Below are 23,533 nucleotides of genomic sequence, written 5' to 3'. Positions count from 1 at the left end.
TTCAGGAAAAACAAATAATCATTGAATAAAAAGTAAAAATCTTAATGGATATTCATAGATAAAACATACACAAGTAACAAAAGACAAAAAATACACACACAGACTCACAAAGCATGAAACGAAAGGGTGAATCACCCTGGTAGGGTATGAACAGTGTACAAGCAAAGCAGTAATATAATCGAGGTATAGAGCAATACCAACAAATAGTGTATACACTAGTTTATCAAAGAAGAAGTCAAAAGGATGACCCCACAAACAAATTTTAAGAGTAACAGCCAAAGTAACACATCATGCCCTGGACAGAACCAAATGGAAAAAGGTCATGGCTGAGAAGTACCAATGAGGTAAAGACAGTAGGGGGATCGAAAAGTAAAAGGTGAGCACCAGGGGATCCAACCAAGCCGATGTACGTTTCCCACCCAAAGTGCATTGTCCGGGGGTAATTAGACGTGGCTACCTTACTTCTATTTAAATAAACCTGGGCCAATCAGGGAAGGGAAGAGGATTGAGGAATGAGGCTAATGGCAGCTGAACCTAATATAATCCTAGGATGAATATCGCCATCTACTTGAATGATGCCAGCGTCTATTGAGAACCACATGAACATGGCTGTATATCAGTGCTGCCCAGCGTGTCTGTGTCACACCGGCACCGACCAGTCCATAGAAAGAAGGGCAGCACAGGGAAGGAGCAAGTGCTCTGCAGACAGAGGGAACGGGGCATGCGCGTGACGTCGCCACCGCCCCAGCCAATGGGGAAAAAGGGGCAACGCCGAGACCAAGCGCATGCGCAGAAAGGCAGGTTAGACTAAGCATGTACGTGACGTTGACACCACCCCGACCAATAGGAGGTAAGGGGTAGCATCGAGGCCATGGGCATATGCAGAGACAGGGAGAAAGAAAAGAGGAGGGGACATACGTTTGTGATGGCGCCACCCTAATCCAATCAGGGATGGAGGCCGATGCTGCGGCAGGCACACGCGCAGCAATGGGAACCGTTCTCCAATTAGCCAAAAAACATAAAATAAATATTGTGCAATTTTGCCACTAGGAGAGATCAAACAATACATTGACTCATAGTACTAAGTTCGGTGTATTCATGAGGAGAGCACTCCTTCACCTCTCCTTGCCTCCCCATGTCCTCCTCACAATGACAAAGGAATGGCTGCTTTGAATTTGCATACACAGCAGCCGGTCAATCACCACCAATAGGGACAGGGGAGCGATCTCCTCATGAATACACTGGACTCATAACTGTAAGTCCAGTATATTCTATCATTACTACTAGTAGCCAAACAGCACAATATTTTTTCTTCATTTTGGCTAATAGGGGAATAGACCTGTACCTATAATATGTCGTCCTTCCCTAGGGCAGTGTATTCTGCTGATAGATCCGCTTTAAGTGCATTTTTCTTTTAAAGCTAGAAGGCAAATACAGTAGCTACAGAAACTAAGTACTATTTTTATTAATACAAAATAATTTATACTCTAAAGGGGTTTTGTCATCACAGAACATTTGAAACAGCTGATATTGGTAGAGAAAAAATGCAACCAGCTGCTCTTTTCCCCTACAGCGGCCACTGCATGGGAAATGTAGTATTACATGTCTGCCATTTGGATGAATGGACAGCTCAAATTAACCAGATTGGGAGCCGCTGTGGCTCATTAAGGGGGTTCTGAGTGGGGGACACATCCCTAGGACGTCAATATGACCTCATAAAGCATATGAACAGGGCTTGTCTTCATGACAGAGCCCCTTTCATTCACGGCTAGTGGGGACAAATCTTACTGGGTTTTCATAGCAACTCCAGTTGGGGGTTATTGAAATTGGTAATACAATATGTGTGTATGTTGCAACTTTAACATTGGGCGCATAGTTCTCTCCTTTCTCTTAGGGATGGGGGGGGGGGAGGGAAGGTGTTTACCTATCTCCAGTTTAAAACAGTGGAAGGTAGGCCCAAAATATTTCTGCCAGTTTAACAGTGATGTAACACATTTCTGTTTTTCCATTTTGTGCTGTGTGCATTGTGCCCAATAAACACATACCTGTAACAGTTTCAATTATTTTTTTACAGGTTTTTGCGCATTACAACAATTGACAATGATTACCAATAATATTTTTTACAATATCAGCACTGTAGTGGACCATGAACAAACAATCGCATTTCAATGTAATGAAGGAATGATACCAGAAAATAAACTGGAAGCCAAATGTGTACAGGGAAATATAAACTACCCAAAATGTACTTCTGCAAGTAAGTCTGCTGCATATGCATGTGCTTGATAAGAGCATTCACTATATCTTTACAATAATCAGACTGTTTATAACTGCATATCTTCCAACCGTCCCGGATTCAGAGGGACAGTCCCAGATATTGGCGGTGTCCCGCTGTCCCGGGCAGCAGGTGGAATGTCATGGACTCCCGGTTTCAACTGTATCTGCATCCTCAGGACACAGATACAGTTGAACCCTATGCTCAAGCAGGGAACTGTCAACACCCTGCTTCAGCATAACTACAGAGGACTCCCTGGGGATAGCGCTACATTAAGCACTGAGCCCGGGGAAGAACTTGATGTCACAGTCCATATGTGGACAGTGACGTCAGTGGCTCACCCAGAGCATTGCTGACGCTATGGCTCGGGATATCGCTCCTAGAGGGAATCCCTGATGTCACTGTCCATATATGGACAGTGACAATAGGGGCTCTTCTTGTAGCGGAATCCCAGGCCAGGACGTAGCCAACACTATAGCCGGGACTCCGCACCTATGTGGAAATCCCTGACGTCACGGTCCATATTTGGACAGTGACGTTAGTGTCTCCTATAGCGAAATCCCCGGCTAGAGTGTTGCCGATGCTATGGCCGGGGATTCCGCCCATAGAGGGAATCCCTGATGTCACTGCCCATTTATGGACAGTGACGTCAGTGGCTCCTCCTGGAGTGGAATCCCCGGCCAGACATTGCCGACACTCTAGCTGGAGATTCCGCCCCTAGAGGGAGTCACAATGGCTATGGGGGGGTATCGCTATCTACAAGTGGGGTGGCACTATCTTTAAGGGAGATATGGCACTATCTACAGGGGACACTGTAGCGCTTTCTACATGGGCACTGTGTGTGGCACTCTCTACATGGGCACTGTATCACTATGTAGGCACTGGCACTTTATATGTGGGCACTGGCAGTAGGGGCAGCTAAGGGGGCATTATACTGTATGGGGCAGCTAAGGGGCATTATACTGTATGGGGGCAGCTAGAGGGGCATTATACTGTATCAGGGGAAGCTATGGGGGCGTTATACTGTATGGGGAAAGCTAAAGGGGCATTATACAGTATGGTGGCAGCTGCGGAGGCAATATAGTGTATGGTGGCAGCTAAGGGGGCATTATAGTGTATGGTGGTAGCTATGGGGGCATTATAGTGCATTGCGGTTGTAATGGGGGCATTATACTGTATGCGGGAATCTATAGCGGCATTATACTGTATGGGTCATCTGGGAGGGCATTATATTGTATGGGGGCAGTTATGGGGGCATTATACTGTATGGGTCAGCTATGGGGGCAATATGCTGTATGGGGGCAGCTATGAGGCATTATACTGTATGGGGGCATATACGGGGGGCATTATACTGTATGGGGGCATATATGTGGGCATTTTACTGTATGGGGGCATCTGTGTGGGCATTATACTGTATGGGGGACTCTATAGTGGCATTATACTGTATGGGCCATCTGGGTGGGCATTATATTGTATGGGGGCAGCTATGGGGCATTATACTGTATAAGAGCAGCTATAGGGCATTATACTGTATGGGAGCAGCTATGGCGGCATTATACTGTAAGGCCCTGTTCACACTTCTTTGTTTTTTGACGCGTTTTTTGACACGTTTTATAGCAAAAAATGCTCGCGGTTTCTTCCTTTGCTGAAGGAAGAGGCAAAAAATGCCTAAAAAAAAGTGACACAAAAGGGCGTAAAAAAACGCCTGTCCTGCAACACCACTTCAAAAAAACCGGAGTTGATTTTTACAGGTAGAATTTTCTGTTGTGTGAACAGGGCCTAAAGGGTAAAATAAAACAAACATTTTATTTGTTCAGAAAAATACAAGCAAAGATGAAGTATTATACCTAATGAATAGTATGTCCCTTATTATATATGTAGTGCTCGCATATGGTAACCTTGGGGCATGTTCACACGGCACTAAAAAAAAAAAATTACGTGTAAACGTGTCAAATACGCTAGCGTTTCTTGTAAAGTTATTTTTAAAATATAAGTGTTTTTTACGCATTTTCAGCGTCTTTTTTTGTGAGCGTTTTTTTACATGTTTTTGGCACGCAATTAGGACTCCCATTGACTATGGGATCATTTGGCGCATTTTTTGGTGCGTTTTACACGTCAAAGAATTAACCTGACGCTTCTTTTTTACACAACGCGTTTTTATAAATAAAGAAAACACATTGTATATACTAACTGTGCCCTTTCCCATTAATTTGAATGGGAACCTTAATAAAGTGCTTTTTGTCACGTATTTCAGCTCGTAAAATCGCAAAATTTCATGTCAATTACATGCCGTGTGTACAGGGCCTTGCAGTAATTCACATAAGAACATGGCAAATACTTCTGATAACATATTCAGAGAAGTTTACAGCAAACCTTGAAGGTAACCTGTCATTATAATAGAACTATTAACTGCTTCCCGTCGCAGTAATTTTTAGGATTTTCATTTTTTTTTTTTTTTACTTCCACCTTCCAAAAGCCATAACTTTTTTATTTTTCCATCGATAAAGTCGTATGCAGGCTTGATTTTTGCGGGACGAGTTGTAGTTTTTCATGGCACCATTTATTGTACCATATAATGTATTGAAAAACTGGAAAAAATTATTGTAGGGAATGGGAAAAAAACAGCGATTCCTCTATACAGTAGAAACGACATGTTAACCTTATTCCACGATTCAATGCGATTATGGCGATGCCAAATGTAACATTTTTTTTAATGGTTTGCTACTTTTACAATGAAAAAAATAATTGTTAAAAATAAAATTTGTTTTGTGGCATCATATTCTGAGAGCCATAACTTTTGTATTTTGCTGTCGATTAAGCGCCATTAGGGCTTATTTTTGGCAGGGAGAGCTATAGTTTCTATTGGTACCATTAGCGTACATGAGACTTTTGGAACACTTTTTATTTCCTTTTTAGTGGGAAAAATCAGCGATTCTGTTTTCATTTTTGTTTTTTTTTACGGCGTTCACCGTGTAGGTTATAAAATGTTATATTGAGATAGTTCAGACTTTTTCAGCACTACCAGATATCTTAAGTTTTATTTGCATTTGGGGGAAAGTCAGAAAAGTGTTTTTTTAAAAACTCTTTAGATTTTTTAATATTTTTTATATATATGAATCTCCCATCTCCGGCAGGCGAAGAAGACTTTCTTATAAATTCCATTTCCAGGTTTTCTCTGATGTATTCCAACATGGCTTGAGTCTCTGGCAGGGACAACGAATAGACTCGACCTCGAGGAGTAGTTGACTCTGGCAAAAGATCAACAGGACAGTCACATGGTCGATGTGGCGGCAACGTCTCTGCCTCCTTTTTACTGAAGATGTCTGCATAGGTTGAGTAGCAGCGAGGCAGACCTGGCAGGTTCTGTGGCATAGACAGTGCAGAGGCAGTTTTGATTCGTACCAGGCCCTTTGTACAGCAGCTTCAGCCGCACCGAAGGACTTGGTCGGAGTTCCAATCAAAGACTGTGGCGTGTTGCTGTAGCCAGGCCAGCCAGCCCAGAAGGAAGGAATTAATGGAGATCGGCAACACACAGAAGGAGATTTGTTCCAAGTGAAGCACTCCCCCTTGCATAGTTAGAGGCTAAGTGACAAAAAGGTTGGGATCAGGAAGGTATTGACCATTTATGGATGCCACTGCCAAGGGACCCTTCAGACCATCAACCGGCAGACTAAGACGAGTCACAAGGTCTTGGTGAATGAAATTTCCTGCGGGTCCAGAATCAAAAAAGTCTTGGACGTGAACTTTGCAGACCCTAGGTGGTGGAGTTTCCTGACTTCACCGGGCTATTGCGCACGGATCTTTATGCCTACGCTGGCGCTCTTGGTTTGACTCTCTCAATTTGCACTGGTTCTTCAGTAACTGGGGTGAGCAGAGACTCTCTAAAAGGACAGAGCGAGTCTTGGAACCCTTCTTTCTCATAACGCTTAATGGAAGCGCTTCTGGGCACGTTCTCTGAAATGGATGTCAATTCTCGTGGCCAGCATGATGAGTGCATCCAGGGAGGAAGGTAATTCATGGCCTGCCAACTTGTCCTTACTTCGGCCAGGCAACCAATGCCAGGAGCTTGCGACCAGGACCTCATTATTCCAGGATAATTCTGACGAAGAGTCCAGAATTGTACTGCGTATCAGGAACTTTTCTTATGGATATTCAAGATGGCAGCTGATGCCGACGATAATAAGCATAAACATAATAAAACAATGTGTCAAAAGTTTGACTAGCCCAACATGAGCTGGAAAGCAGTTGCGTATCTACCATAGAGGCAGACTGCACGACCACTATGGAGCCTGGGGTGAAAAGGGCAACTCTCTAAACTCCTGCTCCCCAACATAGAATCACTGCATTTACCAGCAACAGCAACTAGAAGGAGCTCACTACATAGAGGTTTTTACAACTTCCATTCTCCCTAGTGGTGGCAGAATTTTATTATGTATTGTGTAAAGGGACGCAGGGGATTTTGAGCTGTATGGGGTTGATTTATCAATTTATTTATGCTGGTTGTCTGCCTTAAATACATTGAAAAAAATTGGTGTTCTGACTGAGCACCGTATTTATGAACACATTCACCACTTTTTCTAACATTTGACTGAGGGTAAAGTGGATGAGATCACTAAAAAGGCCATACTTACTCAGTCTCACGCCTACTATTAATGAGGGGGTGGCTGCTTAGTATTATCATTGCACACATATATAGCTGCTATAAGTTTGCCAGTCACACAGTTACGCCCATACTATTAGATCAGGCGGGCTGCCCAGCACCTTCTAAGTGTACCACACAAAGTACTGACACACTATTCTGCCCCAACATTACAAGGCCTAGCTGCATCCTGAAAATGTATCCATAATGCTGGGGGAGAATAGTTTGCCAGGGTGGATCTCAACAGTGTCAACTTGTCAATCTGCTCAGTGTGGAGTCAGTATTGCTGGGTGAGCATGGCTCCACAGCACCATTTTCCAGCTGTGTTTCATCCAAGTCCACTTCATGTTCTGTTTGCTGAAGATTGTGCTTAATCATTCATCTTTTTAAACTGTGTCTGATATAACTATGATCTTGCAGTAGGCCCTAACTACACACGATCAACGTAGCAAAAATTGACGGATGGAAGTATGCTAGGTAACAGAAGGGTCCCTGGTACCTAGCATAGCAACATGTGTCACAAGAAGGCCCTAACCACACACAATCCACAAAGCAGAAATTTACAGATGGAAGAATGCTAGGTGCCAAGGGGGTATAGAGTGTGGCAACATGAGAATTTTATCTTCGTTTATAGGTGCAGAAATGTTTGAAAAGTGAGAAGCTGAAGACATCGGAGCGGCAAACTGTAGACATGGGTCATGGCCGGGAGAAGTCATCATAGAGGTCTGGACCGGATGGAGAAGAAAAAGAACTAGGATCTGAGAATTTGTCACCTGTGAGCCACAATGTAAATGTTTATTCTGCCTCTAATCGGCACTGTAGTCACTGTATGATCTGCAGCGAGATGATGGATGGTATAATTTTTTTTTTGTGAAACAGCATCTCCCAGCATATCCTAACCATTGTTCGGGCCATGCTGGGAGCTGTAGTTTTACACCATACAAACCTATACGACAGGGGTTGCACCAAATTGAGCTGTACTTGTGCCAGTGCTGTATATATGTATGAGCTTTGTTCTGGTGCTGTATATATGTCATGATCTTAATTCTGGTGCTGCATATATGTAATGAGCTTTGTTCTGGTGCTGTATTTATGTACTGAGCTTGGTTCTAGGGATGTATATATATATTGATCTTGGTTATCATGTTGTATTTATGTTATGAGCTTGGGTCTGGTGCTGTATATATATATATATATATTGAGCTTGGTTCTGGTGATTTATAATAACAAACTTGCATGGCAGATAGAATTGTTTTCAATTCATTGTAATGAAGGGGGCAGGGAAACGGACAAGTGAGCCCTAATCTACCCGCCACTCTGTCCCTGCCTACTTGCAACGACCCGCCCTAGGCGACCGGGTACAACTGGGCGGCGGACCCTACGCTCAGTAAGTGCACGAGACAAACAGACAAGGGTACACAAAGCTAAGGGAAATGGGGCAGTTGCCCACGGCAACACCGTGGGCAACAAGAGTGGTGAACGAGCTGAGTCAAACCAGGAGTGTACGAGGTACCAGACGCAGAGCAGGAGAGTAGTCAGTAAGCCAGGGTCAGTATGGAGCAGGATCATATAGTAGAAGCTGTAGCTGGGCCAGGAAACCACACGAGAAGAATCACAAGCAAAGGAGGAACAGGAAAGGCAGGTATAAATAGACAGAGGGCGGGAGCTAGCTCTGTCTGGCCAGGCTGCGATAGGCTCTCCCACTCCTAAGCCTGCCAGCCTGAGTGGTGGAAGCTGGAGTCAGTCTCAGAGACATAGACTCAGGTGCAGACTGATTGCCTATGTGCGTATACACAGAAGTTGTGCCTGGCAGATCCTTTACATTCATTGTATATTTTATGGGAACCGGTCAGGTAGTTTTAACCCTTGAACCACCACCATGCAGTAATACATGACCTGACAATATTTCCAAACATTCTCGCTTGTTTTTTGCAGATGCAGCAAAATCTATCAAATCAACTTTAAAACGGCACACACTATATGCTAATTACTCATTGAAGGGTCATGGGGCGGTGCCGATATCCTGAAGAGTCACATAATCCTGGCTACAAATCCACCTTTCCATATTTGATTGACATCCCCCTCGCTGTTCTATATCACTACCAGTATCCTCCAACTTTCTCAGATGCGCCATTGCCTTGTACTACTTCGGCACGCAGCATGCAGCGAGGTGTACTCTGCCCGGCTGCACCGCGCATGCCAGGGGAGCACAAGGCAACGGAGCATCAGCAAGAGTTGGAGGAGGCTGCTAGTGATGTAGAACAGCCAGGGGGATGTCAATCAAAATCTGGGGCAGGCGCCATTTTAATTTTCGCCTCAGGCAGCAGAAAAGGTAGAATCGGCCCTAGCCCTAACTACACACAATCAACTTAGCAGAAATTTAAGGATGGAAGAATGCTAAGTACCAAGGGGCTATCTGGTACGTAGCATAGCTCCATGCGTCACAATAGGCCCTAACTACACACAATCAACACAGCAGAAATTGACGGGTGGAAGTATGGTAGGTATCAGGGGGGTCCCTGGTACGTAGCATAGCCCCATGCGTCACTGGACAAGTATATGTGATATATACTTACGGGCCAACCTCCATGACATCTGTCAGGAACATCAACTGTTGGATATACAGGTAGGGGTGCTTTGGCTTATGCCCGTCCCCACTTTTTCCCTTCTCCTAAAGTTCCCGATGGAACTTGTCCCAGCAGGCATTCCATCGGGTCTTTAATTCATCCACTAGAAAAAAAAACAGTATTAAAATGACATCAAAAAAACAAAATGGCTGCAAAGGGTGAAGGGTCATAGGTGTCGGGTGATACTTACGAAGTCTTTTTCATAGTGCCCTCGTTGCATTTTCCCACATCTGTTCGTAGACTTCAACGGCCAACTCTTCCGATTGGCTCGGGTCTTCAGAATGTGGTCCTGGTAACCACCTTGGTGCTTGTCCCAAATGCATGGACGCTCATGCAACAGGGTGATTAGCTTTTCCACTTGAAGAACTGCCAGAAACATGCTTCTTCTCATGTAGTGTGCCCTGTACTACGCATAAATTGATTCTCCGCATCTTCGTTTCTACAACTTGGAAAGTCCCTGGAGTCGCTAGGCAACCTATCCAAAATTACGGGTAAACACGGACAGCAATCTGTATGCTGCACGCTATTTCCACAGTTCAATAGACTTCTACTGGAATTCCGTTTCGCAATTGCAGACAGTATAATGACCTGTTCTGAGTTTATTGCGTCCCGGACTCTCGGCCCCAGCCAGGCTCCGTAGAAAGCACGGGCTAAGTTTATGTGGGTCTGCAAATTATCTGCAAAAATGCGGATAAATTGCGGCAGCAAAAACACGGTCGTGTGCATGAGGCCTAAATTGTTGACAACTGATACGTCAGGCCAGGAGAATCCTGCAGGTGGTGAAGCAATGCTGACAAATCATAAAGTTAAAGTATATGTTAATAAAGAGAAAATAAATTATAAAATTCTTAATTTAGTTATGCAATTATTATATTCAGTAAACACATTTGTCTTATGTTTCTTTTTCAGAAATTGGTGAGCAGTGTGGTCCACCACCAACTGTACAGTCTGGAGACACCGTGCAAATTAGAAAACATAACTATAAATCTGGTGAATCTGTGGAATTTAGATGCTCAGAATATTATATTCTTAAGGGAAACAGGATTGTAAAATGTTTGAATGGCGCCTGGGATGAAGCACCACTTTGTCTAGGTATGTTCATTGTACTTCATCACAATGTGTACACAAACAACATAAAAGTAATAAAATCATATTACTATTAGGGTTATGATGAGATTAGTAGTGCATGCACTACTACTACTACAGGAGATGAGCCGGCATCATCAGCGGTGGATGTCAGCTGTATTTTTGGGGTGTGTGTGTCTCCACTGTCATAAGCTGGGCATGACATATTGGCCACTGAAATGACATATCTGGTGGAAAATTAAAATTTTTACTTTGAACCATCCACAGCGCAATCATTTATAGAAAAGACCAGTGGGTGAAAATGCTCTCTACACCCCTTAATAAATGCCTTGAGGGTTGTCGTTTCCAAAATGGCGTCACTTCTCAGGGGTTTCTTTTAGTATTTCACATCAGAGCCCTGCAATTGTGAACCAATACTTTGTAAGTCGCCAAATTAGGCCTCAATTTCGCATGGTACACTTTCACTCCTGAGCCCTGTCGAATGTCCAGGCAAAAGATTAGGGCCACATGTAGGGTGTTTCTAAAACCGGGAAACACAGCAGAATAATTAGAGAGCTGTCTTGTTATGGTGGCACGAGTTGGGTACCACATATTGGCATATCTATGGAAAAAAATCTAATTTTTACTCTGCAACATCGAGTACAAACTAATTTCTGCAAAACACCTGCAGGGTTAACATGCTCACTACACCCCTAGGTGAATACCTTGAGGGGTGTAGTTTCCAGTTCACTGTTTTGGTTCCCCAAGGGGTTTGCAAATGAATACATAGCGACCAGAAACCAATCCAGCAAAATCTGCACTCCAAAAGCCAAATGGCGCAACTTCCCTTCTGAGCCCTGCCATGTGGCCAAACAGCAGTTTATGACCACATATGGGGTATTGCCGTACTCGTAAAAAAATGCTATACAAATGTTGGAGGGCTTTTTCTCCTTTATATTTGGAGAAAATAAAAAATTTGGAGTTAAAGCTGCATCTTACTGGAAAAAAAATTGAATTTTTATTTTCACTGCCCAATTCAAATAAAATCTATAAAAAACCTGTGGTGCAAAAATGCTCACTACAGCCCTAGATTAATTCCTTAAGGGGTGCAGTATCTCAAATGGAGTAACTTTTTGGGCGTTTTCACTGTTTTGGTCCCTCAAGGGCTTTGCAAATGCGACATGGTATCAAGAAACCAATCCAGAAAAATCTGTGCTCCAAAAGCCAAATGGCTCCTTCTCTTCTGATCCTTGTCGTGTGCCCAAATAGCAGTTTATGACCACAAATGGGGTATTTCTGTACACCAGAGTGTCATGAGGCAGGTTAGTGGACCCACTAGGCCATACCGCCGTAGCGGGGAGCCAGCTGGCCAAACAACAGGAAACCTCAGAAATACAATGTCCCGCACAAGGGTACCTGGATAGTCCAGACGGTGACCGCAGCTCTGGCACTGATGGAGATGGGTGCAGCAGATAATGCTAAACGTGGCGGATGACACATGTGCCGCAGGTTACGTCAGACGTGGCGGATTCCTCCGGACGTGGCAGATGACACAGGACGTGGCGGATTCCTCCGGACGTGGCAGATGACACAGGACGTGGCGGATTCCTCCGGACGTGGCAGATGACACAGGACGTGGCAGATTCCTCCGGACGTGGCAGATGACACAGGACGTGGCACGACTAGATACTAAAGGCACAGCACGGGAAACAGGAACAGGGAACAAGGCATGGGTAACAACTGGAACGGGAAGCACTAAGGGACCATTTGCAAGACAGACTGGGAAAACTAACAACGCTCAGGCAAGGATTAGAAGGCCTGGGGCCTTCTTATAGACCAGGAAATCGTGGCAGTTGATGATGATGACGACTTCCTATTTTCGCACGCTGGCCCTTTAAGGCCGGGCACGAGCGTGTGCGCGCACCCTACGGGACACAGCAGAACGGAGCAGAAGTGAGCACTGGCGTCTCCTAGGAAGGAGATGGGGACCAGCGCTCACGGATCCATGGCTGTGGGCGTCGGGAGGTGAGTAAACCCGACGGCCCGCGGCCATGGACGCTACACAGAGAAGTTGCTTTACAAATGTTGGGTTCTTTTTTTCCTTTATTTGTTGAGAAAATGAAAAATTTTGAGCTAAAGCTACGTCTTATTGAAGAAAAAGGATTGTTTGTATTTTCACTGCCCAATTCTAATAAAATCTATGAAACACCTGTGGGGTCAAAATGCTCACTACACCCGTAGATGAATTCCTCAAGGAGTGTAGTTTACTAAATGGACTCACTTTTTGGGTGTTTTAACTGTTTTGGTCCCTCAGGGGCTTTGCAAATGCAACATGGCCTGCGCAAACCATTCCTGCTAAATTTGAGCTCCAAAAGCCAAATGATACTCTTTCCCTTCTGAGCCCTACCCAGTTTCTAAACTGCTGTTTATGACCACATGTGGGGTATTGTTTTACTCGGGAGACATTGCTTTACAAATGTTGTGGTGCTTTTTCTCCTTTAGTTCTTGTGGAAATTAGAAAAAATTAGCTAAACCTACATTTCCTTTTAAAGAATGTTCATGAAATTTCATGGCCTACTTCCAATAATTTCTGCAATAAACCTGTAGGGTCAAAATGCTCACTATGCCCCTAGATAATTTCCTTGAGGGGTGTAGTTTCCCAAATGGGGTCACTTTTGGGGATTAGTCTATAAACACACTAGGGCCACATGTGGGATATTTCCTAAAGCTGCAGAATCTGGGCAATAAATATTGAGTTTGGTTTCTCTGGTAAAACTTTCTGTGTTACAAAAAAAAAAAAATGATTAAAAATGAATTTCTGTAAAAAAAATGAAATTTGTAAATTTCACCTCTATTTTGCTTTAATTCCTGTAAAATGTCTAAAGGGTTAAGAAACTTTCTAAATGCTGTTTTGAATACTTTGAGGGGTGATGTTTTTAAAATGGGGTGACTTATTGGGGGTTTCTAATATATAAGGCTCTAAAAGCCACTTCACAACTTAACTGGGCCCTGTAAATATAGCCTTTTGACATTTTCTTGAAAATGTGAGAAATTGCTGCGAAAGTTCTAAGCCTTGTAACATACTAGAAAAATAAAAAGATGTCCAAAAAACGATGCCAATCTAAAGTAGACATATGGGGGTTGTTAATTAGCAACAATTTTGTGTGGTATAACTGCCTGTCCTACAAACAGATACATTTAAATTTAGAAAAATGCAAATTTTTTTAATTTGTCACTAAATGTACCGAGTAAATTTTAAACAGTAACATAAAGTTCAATGTGTCCCGAGAAAACAGTCTCAGAATCGCTTGGATAGGTAAAATCATTCCAAAGTTATTACCACATAAAGTGAAACATGTCAGATTTTAAAAATAAGGCTCTGTCAGGAAGGTCAAAAGTGACCAAAGCGGGAAGGGATTAATCTGTTGTACTGATTACTAAGATTCTTGACTGTTTCCTGCATTTCTCATCTAATGAAAATATTTTATAGATTTTTTTAAAGCAATTTTTTTCATGTTTAACCCCTTCCCGCCGCAGCCACTTTTAGACTTCCTGACAGAGCCCCATTTTTCCCCATTTTTCAAATCTAATGTATGTCACTTTGTGGCAATAGCTTTGGAATGCTTTCACCTATCCAAGCAAGTTTTCTTGTGACAAATTGTATTTTATGCCAGGGGTAAAATTTAGTCAATAAATACATTGCTTACTTGTGGAAAAACACCAAAATTTTGAGAAAATGTGCAAAATTTAGGATTTTTCTAAATCTGCAGACAGTAATACCACACAAAATAGTTACTAATGAACATTTCCCATATGCCTGGTTTATGTTGACATCATTTTCTTTTACATCCTTATCTTTTTCTAGGATGTTACAAGGATTATAAGTTTAGCAGCACGTTTTCAAGAAAATTTCAAAAGCCTATTTTATAGGGTTAAGTTCTGAAGTAGCTTTGAGGGACCTATATTTTGGACTCCCATAAATCACCCCATTTTAAAAACAGCACCCATTAAAGTATTCAAAAAAGCATTTAGAAGTTTCTTAACCCTTTAGGTGTTTCACAGGAATTGAAGCAAAGTGGAGGTGAAATTTAAACATTTCATTTTTTTTTTATGCAGAAATTCAGGTTTTATCAATTTTTCTCTGTAACACAGAAGTGTTAACAGAAAAACACAACTTAATATTTATTGCCCAGTTTTTGCAGCTTTTATAAATATCCCACATGTGGCCCTACTGTGCTACTGGACTGAAAAATAGGCCTCAGTAGTGAAGGAGGACCTAGTGGTTGTTGTGGCCTTCTTTTTATTAGAATTTATTTTAGGCATTGTCAGGTTAGTAAAGGTCTTGTGGTGCCAAAGCAAAGGAAATACCTGAAAAAAGACCACATTTTGGAAACTACTCCCACAAGAAATTCATCTAGTGGTATAGAGAGCATTTTGACCCCACAGGTGTTCCATAGATTTTATTAGAATTGGGCAGTTAAAATTGTATTTTTTTCCAATAAGTAGTTGCTTTAGCTGAAAATGTTTCATTTTCTCAACAAATAAAGGAGAAAAAGCACCTCAACATTTTTTCAAGCAACTTCTTCAGAGTAGGCAATACCCCATATGCGGTCATAAACTACTGTCTGGTCACACGGCAGGGCTCAGAAGGGAGGGAGCGCCATTTGGCTTTTGGAGTGCGAATTTTGCTGGATTGTTTCCTGGGCGCCATGTTGCATTTACAGAGCCCCTCCGGTACCAGTACAGTGAAAACACCTGAAAGGTGACTCCATTTGTCAAACTACAGCCCTTGAGGAATTAATTTAGGGGATATAGTGAGCATTTTGACCACATAGGACTTTGCTGAATTTAGTAGAATTGGGATGTGAAAATAAAAAAAATTCTGTGTTTTCCAATCAGATGTAGTTCTAGCTCAACATTTTTAATTTGCAACGGACTATAGGATAACTCAACGTTTGTAAAGCATTTTTTCCCGAATACAGCAATACCCCATAAGTGTTCCCAAACTGCTGTTTGGACATGGCAGGGCTCTGAATGAAAGGAGCGCCATTTGGCTTTTGAGCGCATATTTTGCTGATTTGGTTTGTGGGGGCCAAGTCGTACTTGCAGAGATTCCTGAGGTACCACTATAGTAGAAATTCCCCAGATCTGACCCCATTTTTTGAGACTTTAACCCTCAAGGAATTAAATTAGGAGTGTAGTGAACATTTTGACAACACCCACAGGTGTTTTATAGATTTTCTTAGAATTTAGCCGTGAAAATTTAAATCTACATTTTTTCCAATAATATGTAGTTTTAGCTCAACCTTTTTCATTTTTACAAGGAATACAGGAGAAAAGGCACCCCATGTGCGGTCGTAAACTTTGTACACACAGCAAGGCTCTAAAGGGAAGGAGCGCAATTTGGTTTTTGGAGTAGAGATTTTACAAGATTCTTTTTCGGACACCATGTTGCATTAAGCTATGGTACCAGTACAGTGAAAACCCCCCCAAAAAATTACCCCATTTTGGGAACTACATCCCTCAAGGAATTCATCTAGAGGTATAGTAAGCATTTCGACTCCACAAGTGTTTTGCAGAAATTCGTACACAATAGATGTTGAAGATAGAACATTTCCATTTCTCCACAGATATGACATATCAGTGCCCAATATGTTGTGCCCAGCTTGTGCCACTGGAGACACACACCCCTTAAATTATTAAGCGGGGTCTCAAGAATACAGTAATACCCCATAAGTGGTCATAAACTGCTGGTTGGGAACACTGCCAGGCTCAGAAGGAGCGCCATTTGACTTTTGGACTGCGGATTGCTCGATAGTAGTTTTATTCAGGCTTTAACTGGTGTTTCAGCTTATAATGTGGGGGCACATGTGAGCTTGGCAGAGTGCATTAGGGCATAATAGGATGATGTAATAATGGGGTGAATGAATAATAAAATGTATTATCCATGGATTGGTGTGGTATGCTTTGAACCAATCCTTTATGCACAAGCCAGGTTTTTTGGGGCAGGTGTCGTACTGATAAATGGTGTTATTTCTTATACTCTTTCTGGAACACACTCTGCACTCTTTTTGGGTCCTTCCCTTGTTTGCAGTATGGGGAACTTTGCTGAGAAATGTTCCCAACTGACCTGCACATCGGGATAGCAAGTAAGCGTTTATACAATGGTATCTGTACGATGTGCACGGTAAACTTTATGTACCATGAGACACGACTATGTGGTAAATCCGGGGTATTGTACAAAATATCTGCGCTCCAGTATTGCCTAATCTTTGACTTCTTCACAAGCCCTTTATGCAGCACAAGGCCCTAAAGTGTCGTCATCTCCGCTGCATCTATGGGGTCCACATGTGGGGTATAGCAAATGATGATGAGGGGATTTTAGTGAAAAACTACTGGACCTAAAAAAAATTAGTCTGTGCCATCATTTAGTATAATTTTGCATCATTGCGTTCTGAGAATCATAACGTTTTATTTTTCCATTGATGGAGCTGTGTGAGGGCTTGGTTTTAGTGGAACGAGCTGTCATTTTTATTGGTTCCATTTTGGCGTACATGCGTAAATTTTTTGGGGACTCCCGAGAGGTCCTCCAGTGGGGACCCCGATGTCTGCACCACTGCCTGCCTTAGGTTCGTCCCGTTCTTTCTCCACTGCCCTAATTGCTCTCTGGAGTACCCCCACAATATGCCAACTACACAGATGTTTTCAGCAAGAAGGGGGCAGAGGTCCTTCCTCCTCAACGTCCATATGACTGTCCTATAGAGTTGCTTCCTAAAGCCTCTCTCCCTCGCGGACAGGTCTACTCACTTTTCTTGTCTGAAACCCAGGCCATGTCAGAGTATGTAAAGGAGAACCTGGTGAGTGGGTTCATCAGGAAGTCTACTTCACCAGCTGGAGCTAGATTATTCTGCGGCGAGAAAAGGGATGGGTCACTCCGACCGTGCATCGACTACCGTGGATTGAACCAAGTCACTGTAAAAAATAAGTACCCCTTGCTGCTTATCTCTGAGCTCTTCGACAGGATTTGTGAAGCTAAAGTGTTCGCTAGGCTAAATCTACACAGGGCCTATAACTTGATTCGTATATGCAAGGGGGATGAATGGAAAACCGCGTTTAACACCCGGGACGGTCACTACGAGTATCTTGTCATGCCCATTGGACTGTGTAATGCTGAAGCGGTGTTCCAGTAGTTCGTGAACAACATCTTCCGTCAACTTCTGTCTGTCTGTGTGGTGGTATATATAGACAACATATTGATATACAAGATTTGTTGCGGATAGGGGGGAATAAATTATACGCAAAACTGGAGAAGTGTGTATTTGAAAAGAGCTCCTTGCCCTTCCTGGGCTATATTGTCTCCGATCGTGGTCTTCAAATAGACCGAGAGAAGGTGAATGCGTCTTGGAGTCGTCACGTCCTCAGGGTCTTCGAGCTATACAAAGATTTCTTGAAAACCTAATTTCTATCGTCCGTTCATTCCAAATTTGCTTCTGCTTCTGTCATCCTGATGTTACTCAGCAGTTTTCCGTGGAGGTTGATGCCTCTTCCATTGGTGCTGGAGCCCTCCTGTTTCAAAAGAATTTTAAGGGTAAGGCAGTATCTTGCGGATTCTTCTCCAAACTCTTCTCTCCTGCTGAGCACAATACTCTATTGGGGATCGAAAGGAGACACCTGCTTGACTGGTCTACCCATCCCATCATCATCTACACCGACCACGAAAATCTTACATATCTGCAGTCTGCACAACGACTAAATCCTCGTCAAGCTAGATGGTTGTTGTTCAACGCCAGGTTTTGTTTTCTTCTTCATTTCCGCCCTGCGGACAAAAACATTAAGGCCAATGCCTTGTCTGGATCATTTGAGACTGACTACTCAGAAGAGAAACCTCAACATATTATTGATTCTTCTAGGATTATTGCCGTTAATCCTCTGCAGATCAAGGTCATTCCTTCTGGAAAGATCTTTGTCCGTCCTGCTAACAGGAAAATAATTCTTTGCTGGGGTCATGATTCCAAACTGGCCGGGCATTCTGGTGTCCGAAAGACTCGGGACTTTATTACTCGTTATTATTGGTGGCCCTCACTACCTAGGGATGTCTTGACTTAGTTTCCTCCTGTGCTTATTGTGACTTACTTAAGTCCCCTCATTCTAAACCTGCTGGTCTGCTCCAACCTGTGCCAAAGCCCGATGCTCCTTGGCAAGACATTGTAATGGACTTTATCACTGACCTTCCCCCTTCTGCTGGATGTACTACTATCTGGGTGGTAGTGGATCGTTTCTCCAAAATGGCACATTTTAACGGGCCTCCCCTCAGTTCCTCGTCTGGCAGATAAGTTCGTCCTACACATCTTTTGTTTACATGGACTACCTCTTCATATTGTTTCTGACTGGGGTGTACAGTTCACGTCTAAATTCTGGAGAGCCCTGTGTGAGCTTTTAGATGTGAAGCTATACTTCTCTTCTGCGTATCACCCACAGTCTAACGGTCAAGTAGACAGGATCAACCATATACTAGAGAATTATCTCCGTCATTATGTCTCTATCCAACATGACAATTGAGTACAGCTCCTGCCATAGGCGGAGTTTTCATACAATAACCATACAAGTGAGTCAACTGCTTCCTCTCTGTTCTATATTGTATACAGTCAGCACCCACAAGTTCCTCTTCCTGTGCCAACTATGTCTCATGTGCCTGCAGCCAATTCTTAATTCGGGACGTTTCTTCATATCTGGCAGCAGACCAAGTCCACGATTCTTCAGGCAGTGCATCGCATGAAAACATATGCTGATAAGAAGACTTCCTATCTGGTGGACTGGAAAGGGTTTGGTCCTGAGGAGAGGTCCTGGGAGCCAGAAGAGAACATCAATGCCCCGACTCAACTCAAGAGATTCCTCTGACGCTCTGGACCTAAAAAGAGGGGGCGTACGAGGGGTACTGTTGTGTCTGTAGTCGCTGACCGCCGGCACGCTGTACTCACTGGCAGCCGTGACCACGGGACACTGAAGGCTTGTCGGCGTCTCCCTCCCAGTAGACGCCAACACACGCGACTGCACTCTTCTGGTGGCCTCTAGGGTGGGGTGTGCACGCTCTCCGCAGACTTAAGGGGCCACAACAACAACAACGTTTTACCTAACATATCCCCTTACATCCTGGACTATATAAAGGATTCTGCCCTTCCACTATTTGCCTGAGTGTTGTTGTATTCCCATGTTAGTCTAAGCAAATTATCCCTTAGTTGTATCCTGCTCCCAGTGCTCCCATATCCTGCTTCCCGTATCCTGTATCCCGTAACTGTAGTTGTTCCTGAGCTGTATCTAGTGTTGGATTCGTGTTGTTCCATCTGCCAGGTCCCGTGTCATCTGCCACGTTCCGTGTCATCTGCCACGTCCCGTGTCATCTGCCACGTCCAGTGTCATCTGCCACATCCAGTATCATATACCATGCCAAGCATCATCTGTGCCAAATGTCTGCTACACCACGTGCCTGCTTCTCTGAGCATCTGCCAGATCATCTTCCCAGGTACTCTTACCCCAGAGACTGTTATTGACTGACTTTTGGTAATTGTTTGCCTCTGGTAGCCAGGACAATTTTCACACTTTGACATGTATCTTCATAAAATCACCAGAATGGAAAAGACCCAAAATCTGGTTTTAACATGGAAGTTTTAAAAAAAAAAATTAACAAACAAAAACATACAGGAACTACATACCTTAAAAAGTGAGTGCACCTCTAAACCCTACATATTCTGTGAAAGTAGATGGATTAAAAGCTCTAGCATGCGCCACATCACTTGTTGCTTCAGGTCCAGGGAATGCACAGTGCTTGCGTGAGATTTCACTAAAGAAATCACTTAGTGTTATATGACTTTCTTGTACTCCATAGCACACTGCTTACTTCATTTTTGACTTTTGTTTTTTTAAATCTGCATTCTGTACAAAAATAGTTGCCTACCTCTGGTCTACATCAACAAGAGCTTGCAATATTTGGCCATCATCCATATACTGTATGTGTTTAAAATATATACTGCACAAGGCAAACAGCTAATATGCTACACGTGCATAAAAATAAAATTTAATAATTTATACACCTTAAAGCAACTTTGCATTAACCTGTTCCCACACCACGACGTAATAGCATGTCGTGGTGTGGGGTTATTTAAGGGGCCATTTAACCGCTTAAATGCTGCGTTCAATCATGATCGCAGCATCTAAAACGTTAGAAAGAGGGGGCGCCCCCCCTCCGACAGCACATCAGCCCCCCGCGACGCGATTGCAGGATGCCAATGGTTTAAAGAGGCTCTGTCACCACATTATAAGTGGCCTATATTGTACATGATGTGATCGGCGCTGTAATGTAGATTACAGCAGCATTTTTTATTTAGAAAAACTATCATTTTTGACGGAGTTATGACCTATATTAGTTTTATGCTAATGAGTTTCTCAATGGACAACTGGGCGTGTTTTACTATATGGCCAAGTGGGCGTTGTGAAGAGAAGTGTATGACGCTGACCAATCAGTGTCATACACTTCTCTCCATTCATTTATACAGCACATAGCGATATAGCTATATCGCTATGTGCAGCCACATAAACACACTATAACGTTACTGCAGTGTCATGACAATGAATATACATTACCTACAGCCAGGACGTGATGTGTATTCAAAATCCTGACCACTTCTGTAGCGTCTGTGTGAGACTACAGCACAGCGAGATCTCGCTGTAAATGACAGCTTACAACGTAATCTCGCGAGACTACGCCTGCTATGCTGTAAATCACAGAGAAGTGCAGAGAAGTGTCAGGATTCTGAATAGACATCACGTCCTGGCTAGAGGTAATGTCTATTCATTGTCAGGACACTGCAGTAACGTTATAGTGTGTTTATGTGGCTGCACATAGCGATATAGCTATATTGCTATGTGCTGTATAAATGAATGGAGAGAAGTGTAGGACGCTGATTGGTCAGTGTCATACAATTCTCTCCACAACGCCCACTTGGCCATATAGTAAAACATGCCCAGTTGTTCATTGAGAAACTCATTAGCATAAAGCTATTATAGGTCATAACTCAAAACACTGCTGTAATCTACATTACAGCGCCGATCACATAATGTACAATATAGGCCACTTATAATGTGGTGACAGAGCCTCTTTAACAGGAGCCTGTAAAATCTACAATATACTGAAATACATTAGTCCCCTAGGGGGACTAATAAATTGTGTAAAAAAAAAAGTTTAATAAAGACTTTATTAGTGTAAAAAAAAATATAATAATTTAAGTTAAAAAAAATAACCTTTCCCGATTTTTCCTCTAAAGTCATGTAAAAAAAAAATAAAAGAAACAAAATTGGTATCGCCGTATCCACTAAAGTCCAAATTATTGCAATATAACATTATTTAAACAGCACGTGAACGTCCTAAAAATGAAAATGTTAAAACCCCAGATTCGCTGTTTTTTGGTCACTTCATATCCCACAAAAATTGAAATAAAAAGTAATCAAGAAGTCTCATGTAGCACAACATGGCACCAATAGAAACTACAGTTTGCCTCGCAAATAAAATGCCCTCATACCACTCAATCTACGGAAAAATATACAAATTATATCTCTCAGAATATAACGACAAAACACAAATTTTATTTTTAACAATTAGTTTCTTCCTTGTAAAAGTAGTAAGACATAAAAAAATATATATGAATATGGTATCGCCGTAATCGTATTCACTGGTAGAATAAAATTGACATGCCATTTTTACTGTATGGTGAAAGCCGTAAAAACAAAGCCCCTCAAAATATTGAGGAATCGCTGTTTTTTTCCTATTCCACCCCACTAAGACATTTTTTACAGTTTCCCAATACATTATATGATACAAAAAAATGGTGCCGTAAAAAACTACAACTCGTCACGCAAAAAACATGGAAGGTGGGGAAAAATTTAACCAGATTGTGTGAAAACAGCCAAACTCAAATCAATAATCGCAAATCCTTTAACCTAATCTAATGTGTTAACTAATGCTGATTCTTTTTTTTAGCGGAACAATTGATTGAGAACCGTTAGTGGATGAAAATGTCTATTCTGACTGATGGAAAACTTCCTATATCAGAATTGCATTTGATATTCCTCTATATTGATAATCGTTATCACTATGACGGTAGCGTGTAACGGGTATTGCTAGAGAAGCGGTCAGCAGATTTTACACTAGAGGAATGGATAGGATAGGGACAGTGTAAAATGTATAAACTTTATTGATGTTTGCGGGTGTGCGACTGTTTGGTGCGACTTATTCGGACACTGGTAAACTTCCGGGTTATGGAGTGAATAAACAGCTTAATTAGGCGCAGAGGAGTGATTAGATGAGACCACTGCTCATCTTCTCACTCCTTTTCTGAAAAAAGCAAAAGGCCCCCTAGAGTGCCTTGCAAAAGTATTCAGCCCCCTAGGTGTTTTTTCTGTTTTGTTGCATTACAACTTTGAAGTAAAATGTGTACCATTTGATTTACAGAACATGCTTACTTTTTGAAGGTATAAAATATTTTTACTGTGACACAAACAATAATTTAAGACAAAAAAACTGAGAACTTTAAACTGAGAACTAAAGTTAATACTTGGTGGAACCAATTTTTTCTGCAATTACAGATACAAGTCTCTTGGGGTATGTCACTATTAACTTAGCACATCTAGAAATTTGGATTTTTGCCCATTTTTCAAGGCAAAACGGCTCCAATTCTTTTACGTTAGATGTACAGCAGTCTTCAAGTCACGCCACAGATTCTCAATTGGATTGAGGTCTGGGCTTTGACTAGGCCATTCCAAAACATTTAAAGGCTATGTCAACATTTGAAAGGCATTATTTTTATACATATATAAAAAGTCAATCAGTGTGATTGGTGCAACTTTATACGCAGAATCCACCTGTAATCTATCACATCT

At 42.4% G+C, this 23,533-nt stretch overlaps 1 protein-coding gene across 2 annotated transcripts in view; it reads left to right on the top strand.

Moving 5' to 3' along the window:
- LOC142657900 (complement factor H-related protein 4-like) overlaps positions 1-23,533 on the top strand; it is a 170,058-nt gene that overhangs the window by 34,843 nt on the left and 111,682 nt on the right. The window contains exons 4-5 of one of the 2 annotated variants that reach the window (XM_075833422.1): positions 2,075-2,254; positions 10,448-10,630. In XM_075833422.1, coding sequence (XP_075689537.1) covers positions 2,075-2,254; positions 10,448-10,630 — 363 coding nt within the window. The remainder of the gene's footprint in view (positions 1-2,074; positions 2,255-10,447; positions 10,631-23,533) is intronic. The other variant, XM_075833423.1, reaches the window with a different exon arrangement.

The sequence above is a fragment of the Rhinoderma darwinii genome, chromosome 7 (genome assembly GCF_050947455.1).
Source record: "Rhinoderma darwinii isolate aRhiDar2 chromosome 7, aRhiDar2.hap1, whole genome shotgun sequence".
Taxonomy (NCBI): Eukaryota; Metazoa; Chordata; class Amphibia; order Anura; family Rhinodermatidae; genus Rhinoderma; species Rhinoderma darwinii.
This window is presented reverse-complemented; position numbering and strand designations above follow the sequence as displayed.